Raw genomic sequence first — 6,830 nt, 5'->3', positions numbered from 1 at the left:
ATTTATCCTAAATTCTATTCCCTTCGTTCCAAACTACTCGTCGTGGTTTTAGTTCAAATTTGAACTAAAACCACGACGAGTAGTTTGGAATGGAGGGAGTAGTTAGAAAGCTTTGTCACGCTGCAAAGGTTTGAACTTCAAGACATGTTCTGTATGAGAGAAACAAAAAAGAGAAAAATTCATATAGAAAGTTAATTGTGTGGCACGGATCTTAAAGTGATATTGGAGAGTCAAGATAACAGGGCCGGGGTGCAAGTGCTCTAAAAATCCACGTCCTATATAGGTAAAAGGGTGCACGACCTCGATTTGTCTCTCAAGTTATACACTGTACGTAGGAGAAAGGAGGTGTGACAATACATGACTCTAAGTAACAATGACACGAGAGGTTAGTTTTCCTCCTGTCCCTGGCAGCTGGAACCCTAGCCGCCGCCAGGAGAGCCCAGTTTTCCAGCGCCGTCCTCCGGCGGCTCCCCTCCGGTGCTGACCTGGATCGTCGGTGGTGAGGGGGGTCGCCGGATCCACGCGTGTGGATCGTTTTTACTTTCTCGTAGTCTAGATTTTTAGGTTGTTCATCGTCTTTGTTTCGGAGGCGATGATGACAGAGCTGAATAAAGATTCTTCGGATCCTTCCTTGACAAGGTCATCGGTCCTATGGTTAGGGACGGATTTGGAAACCAATCTGTTCAAGCAAGGATGGCGTGGCGGCGGCGGCATCCTCGTGGTGGACCTGTGTCCTCGGGCTCCGCCATTGCGACGGCGTTTGCTCCAGCGTCGGTGCGGAGTTTGGGAGGTAGTCCAGGAGCGGACGTAGATTATGGTCTGCATTGACGACATCTGAAAGACGGAACATGTGCTGGATTCGTGGTTCGTGGATGGCAGATATGGTTTCCTTGTGCGATGTCTTAGTCGCGGTGGGATGTCAGATATGGAGTTCGATGGCGTGCCCGGGGTGTTGCCCCAGTCTGATTCGTTCAACGGTAAGGGCTTCACTTTTGATGAGCCACCTTGGAGGTCCGCAAAGCTGCATATCGTGACGGAACCACGTCAAGCTCGGGTGAGGAGGTGATCCATCATTCTTTTCTTCGGTGGCTGCTATTGTGGTGCCGGAGGCAGGTGATGGGTGTTGGTTTCAAGCTCAGAGATATTCTGCTATCTTGTCAGTTTTGTCATGTCAGTCCTTACGTGATTTGTACTTTAATCTTTATGATATAAATAAGACACGTATTATCATGAAAAAAATACATGGCCCTAACCTATACGTACATGCACGTTCAACCGTAACAAAACATGGGGTGATCCGAAGATCAAGGAGTAAAAGAAAAATAGCTAATAACTTATTTCGATGTGAACACATCTTCGTCAGAGGAGTTGCTGCTATCGCCGAACGGGAGGTGCAGGTTGTCGAACGCGTTGTCATCATGGCCAGTCACCGGGGAGACATCGTCCACCTCCTGCGGCTCCGTTGCATTCCTGCTCGCCTTCAGACGATCTTCCATCATCTTCTGCAGTACCTTGCCCTGCGCCTCTATCCTCAGCTGCAGATCTCGCTGCATCTGTGCCAGAAGTAAACAGAAGCACAGGAACAACATACAGTTAGGTTGGCCTACGTACATTACATTAATAAACAATTGGGAGAGAACCTTAAGCTGCTTGCCGAGGCGTCTCTGCATGACGTGTTGAACGCGTAGCGCTTCTGTGATGTGCATTCCACTACGGAAGGGGCCACCATTAGTTAGTTCATGCCAATACTAGACTTCAGATAAGATGGATTTACGGCAAAGCCGGTTAGTGAAAAGTAGCACTACCTCAACGTGTTCTATGTTTGACCATGTTTATAGAAGATTATGTCCACATATATCCATGGCACGAAATAAATAAAGTATGAAAATATATTTTAGGAAATATCTAGTGATATTATTTTGGTATTGTTGAATTGATATCTTTCTCTATAAACTTGATCAAACAAGAGTAGTTTTCTTTTTAAATTGTACCTTATATTTTTAACCCGATAGAGTAGTACCTTTTCATGTCCAGATTCTGCATGTCGTTACGCGCGGCTCTATTCTCCACTTGTTTTGCTGTCCTCAACGAGAGAACAAGAAATTTTGTCAGTTGGTTGTAAATCGATAGTGTAATAAAAATAATTAGTTATAATAATGAGGGTAATAGACAAAAAAATACAAAAAAGACCAAGCCATGACACAAAGAATGTAATACTATTATTTAAAATATAATACTAACTCTGATCCGTAATAAGTGTCGCAACTTTGAATTAAGATTAGAGGGAGTTCTATTTATCGAGATATGTACATTTCGGTTGTCATCTGGTAATTACACGGAACCAAATATGTTACTCGAGTATATATTCTTTTCGTCCAGGGAATCTCAAAGTGGCTTGTTCTCTTTACATGAGCCACTCGTCGAGGTCTTCTCCCGTATCTCTCTTATGTAATGTACGCCAACATGATATAATTATATCTAGGTCTTCTTTATGATATGTATGTTTTGTATCATTTTTTGCCCCCTTTAGCTGATTGTCAATCATTTGCTCGGTCAATTGCAGGATGCATCGACGATGCCATGGTGCAACCAGAGGATGTGGTGGTGCTAGCCGGCAGTAGGTGCAAGTAGAAGAAGTGGTGGTGCTACCGTCACCAGGTGTGGTAGAGGAGGTGGTTGTAGCTGGCGGGTTTTTTCTTCTATTTTTTTGATATATCATCACTGAAGGGCCATTTGAGTATGACTATCAGTCATAGTTGTGTCACCACTAATGGGCCTTCGAATGGTAGTTTTGTTACCACTCGCAAAAAGTTACTGACAGATCACACCCTTATGTCAATTGTTTCTTGGCCAATCATTAATAGGCATTTTCATTACAGTGTTCATAAAAAATTAGGTCTATGTGAAATAAACATGTTTGGATGGGTGGTATTGGGCTTGTAAAAATATAATGTGTTTGTATTCTAGTAATATGAGCAAGCACACGATGAGCTCTCGTTTGGTCTTGTTCCCTCTCCTCGTTTTTGTTGAGAATCCTAAAAGGTTTCTTAGATCCTTCCCCTTTCTCCTCCGATGGTAGTACCAATCAAAGTGGGGTGGGGATCGGGTGGTTCTTTTATATATTTGTAATCTATGAGTTGCCTTATGGTGTTTGGTACACTATCATCTATACCCCTACAATGGAGTTCACCGCCGGTGTTCTCTTGAAGTAGTTGTTCTCTCTGCCGCCTACATGGTGGTTAGATAGCTAGAGGAGGAATCATTGTAGGCTCCTTCAATAAGCCTGGTTGATGGTCAGATCTGCTAGACACTAAAGCTTTTCCTTCCTTCGGTGGATAGGGAAATTGGGATGTAAGGAGCTATGATTTTCTTTGATCTGGCTCATCAGTGGGCTGCCAAGTTTGTTGTGTTGTTCTTTGTCCATCATGGTCATAGTGTGGACTCTGGACACCAGAGTTTGTGGATCAAAAGAACACATGTCTCTGGTACGCGGTGCGGGCCGTGCGGCATGCATGGGCAAACCGTACTAGGCCACTTGGCGGCATGACGTTCATAACCTTCGCCTCCTTGTTTAACCTCCAGATGAGGAATGCCTCATCCCCCTTACTATTGTGGAGTTCCCCTAGGCAAAGGTGTTGAGATTTTGCCGTGGTGTGAGGGCAAAGAGAAGTTCGTCGGAGTAAACATTTAGTTGCTTCCGGTGAGGTCGACACGGTGCAAGACCCAATCACGTCTGTAAAAAGTTACTGGAGGGTCCCTGTACATGAGGGAGACCCCCGATTTATTTTCCTTTTCTTAAATGTCCTTCTATGGATTATGTTGTGACAAGTTTTATTAAGTAATGCCAACTTTTGGATCCTTAGGGACCCACCTGTTGTTCCAAGAAAAGGAGCAAGCATGAAAAGTAGCTATTAAATAATGCATGCGTAAGCATTCTATGCTTTCAGGAATCCCTCTTACTTAACAAAAGCTAAGATTATGTCTTGTGTTCCTCTCTTTCGGCATCCCTCCCCATTTAACCCCCTATATTTCTGCTTTTGCAAAAAGAAAATCTCACTAGTTATGTTGAAAATCGCCCCAATTGGCCCGCATCTTATTGGCTTCACAAGTATTAATCATGTATTATTTGGCAAGTCAATAAATGCTTATCCATTTGGAAGTGGAAGTCGACTTTTATTACATAATCACATTGGAAATAAAAATGGTAGGTAAATCTGATGATTTGCTACACAATGCCCCTGTTGCAACACACAGAAAAATTCTTTAGTACTATAAAATTCTATCATTTTAAGACTATGGAATTTCTTGATTATAACATCAAAAATTGTATTTTATGAAAGTTAAGGTTTTAAGAAAGCTTAGCATCCAAACATTTCGCTTCAACAAATTAGTCTGCCAAATAGTAACGGAAATTAATATAATCAGGCCGTAATCACCAAAACTTTGACTACTACTGCAAAATTTTGACAAACAAAATGATTATATTGCACGATATGTTGCATAGACTATAACCACAAATATGCGAGCCACATTGGTAGCTCGGTAAACAAGTGCATACTTAAGTAGATGATACCCCACACACTATATACTTCAATAAGATTTGGTTGTATGGACATGAATATTTGAAGTAATAGTATGATAACTAAAACTGAAAATGCATATGGTTTATTGAGTTGAATGATGGTATAGTTGTAAAATATTTATCAAACATAAGTAGCATAATATAATGGAAATTCTCATGCATGTTTGCATGCTGAAGTGATAGTATCACGTGATACCACCCTTCACATGCTTCCATGGTCCCAATTTTTAAAAATTGCATTGAAATGTTTCAAACACTTCTAATTATTATTTTTGTAAATGCTCATAACACATGTGTGTACAAACCCTAATAAATCAAATGCAAAATCAAAACACACATAGAGAAACATAAAAAAATCCAGATATGAATAGTATATATTCATGTTTTGTCTTTTTTCCCATTGTTCATACAAAGCTGTCTCTTTTGTTTCTCCATGTGCTTTATGAAATTGAATTTTTTTTAGGGGCTGTAGAAAAATATTTTCTGAACATTTAATATTTTTTTGAAATTCTTAAAACTTTTAGATGTGATTTTAAATAACTGGGAGCTTGCGAGCATATGGAAGGCGGTATCAGCTAACATTTACCCATGCGAGCAAAAGAGGTGGTTGTATTTTTACAAGCCAATGAAAAAAATACTAGTACCAATCCAATTCAGAGGATGTAATTTACACTACTATGAAAAACTCTTATAGATCCTCAAAAAAAAAAACTTGCTAATGATTTGCCAAGTAACAGTTGAGATTAAGGGCACAGGTCTCATTAGTAACTTTGTCAATGCCTCAATGGTAAGAAAACTACAACTGACGGGCCAAGGTACCATTGGTGGTGACACAAGTACGGCTAACGTTCACGATGAACAAAAAAAAACCATGTTTTATTTGCCAAAGCTAATAAATACTTATTCGGGCAAAGTCCATTTTGTGTGTGTGTGTAATCGCATTAGCAATCAAATGGCAGGTAAATCGCGATGATCACCTGCAAAATATTTGTGTCCCTGTTGCAATCCACGCGCAATTATTTAGTTATAGAAATCTGTAATTTTAAAACGGTGCCGCTTCAGGGTTGTAACTTCAAAAATTGTAGTTTGTGAGAACTGTATTTTAAGAAAAAAAAACATTGCATCCAAATATATGGCAAATGGTTTAACAAATTGGCCTGATTTTCTGCTGCAAATTATAAGTAACAGAAATTTGTTAAGTCGGGTCTTGACCGAAAAACTGTTTGATTACTACTGCGAAATTATGACAAATGAAGATCAATGTCGAAAAAATATGTTCTCTCATTTCCATAATTCTTTTCATGGTTTTAGTTCAAATTTTCATGATTCTTGTCGTGGTGAATTATGGAACGAAGGGAGTATACATGATATATTGCATACTGATATAACCGCGTAAATATGCTAGACACGTCAAACAGTTGAATGAACAAGCAAGTTTCTTTTATCTACCTTCGGATGACGACCCTAGCATGTACCTCGCCATACGATATTTCTGCCACAAAACAAGAGAAAAACAAAGCGACAGTGGAGAGTTGCGGATCACATACGACCGCTGGAAATAACAAAGCTCTACACAATTGTGCAAGAGCTATTCGGTGCCTATCATTACGGTACCTGTAGATGGCTCTTGATATGGAAGATTGTAATGCCATCTGAATTCATCATCTTCTGGATTGCTCTCGGTGTCGTCCCTGCAATGTCAAACAACAGCAAGAAGAAAGAAGGCAGAAGTGAGAAACAGCGTCGGGTCAGGCATGGCAACCGAACCGAGTGGCAACCGGCATTATCAAATCAAGAGCAGGCATCGTCGTGCCGGTTAAGAACGCTCACTATCGGCGCCACCGAGCTGGTTCACGCACTCGACGAACCGCTCGTGCAGGTCCTGCGTCCATCGGATCCGCGTCTTCCTCGGCGCGGTACTGGATTCAGCAGCTGGCGCCCTGTCGCCGACGGGGGTCACAGGCGCGTCCATGCAGTTTCCCGGCAGCGGCACTTTCTGGTTCTCCGTCGCCTCCATCGCCGGGAGAATTGTGTGCTAGAAAACTAAGGGACGCTCATGGTCAGTTGACTGGAAATTTATTTTGGATCAGTCAGTGTTCATATGCCGTTCAATTCTGATCAAACGAACACAAAACAACCATATATACAACAAAAATTGACTGACCGAAAATTTGTTTCAGTCAATTTCCCTCACACTCCCTGCAAACACACACACACACACACACACACACACACACACACACACTGA

General features: G+C 41.3%; 1 protein-coding gene across 1 annotated transcript; it reads right to left on the bottom strand.

Annotated features, from left to right (window-relative positions):
• Positions 1-1,334: 1,334 nt before the first annotated feature.
• On the bottom strand, positions 1,335-6,599 carry LOC119279485 (myb family transcription factor PHL7-like). The gene is made up of 6 exons (XM_037560707.1): positions 6,413-6,599; positions 6,197-6,273; positions 6,032-6,074; positions 2,021-2,078; positions 1,641-1,710; positions 1,335-1,553 (listed from the first exon to the last, which is right to left on the bottom strand). Exons 1-6 carry the CDS (start codon positions 6,597-6,599, stop codon positions 1,335-1,337), a joined length of 654 nt encoding a protein of 217 aa, XP_037416604.1.
• Between the last annotated feature and the right edge of the window lie 231 nt (positions 6,600-6,830).

Source organism: Triticum dicoccoides, chromosome 3B (assembly GCF_002162155.2).
Source record: "Triticum dicoccoides isolate Atlit2015 ecotype Zavitan chromosome 3B, WEW_v2.0, whole genome shotgun sequence".
Classification (NCBI taxonomy): domain Eukaryota; kingdom Viridiplantae; phylum Streptophyta; class Magnoliopsida; order Poales; family Poaceae; genus Triticum; species Triticum dicoccoides.
The sequence above is the reverse complement of the archived record's forward strand: the minus strand, read 5'-3'. Positions and strand labels throughout refer to the sequence as shown.

What these genes read in the sequence shown, in the direction of transcription:
- LOC119279485 (XM_037560707.1), bottom strand. Translation starts at nt 6,599, where the DNA reads ATGGAGGCGACGGAGAACCAGAAAGTGCCGCTGCCGGGAAACTGCATG. An exon ending in CCAGCTCGGTGGCGCCGATA is followed by an intron (nt 6,274 to 6,412) that starts GTGAGCGTTCTT and finishes TTGACATTGCAG; the next exon opens with GGACGACACCGAGAGCAATC. An exon ending in CAGAATCTGGACATGAAAAG is followed by an intron (nt 1,711 to 2,020) that starts GTACTACTCTAT and finishes CCCCTTCCGTAG; the next exon opens with TGGAATGCACATCACAGAAG.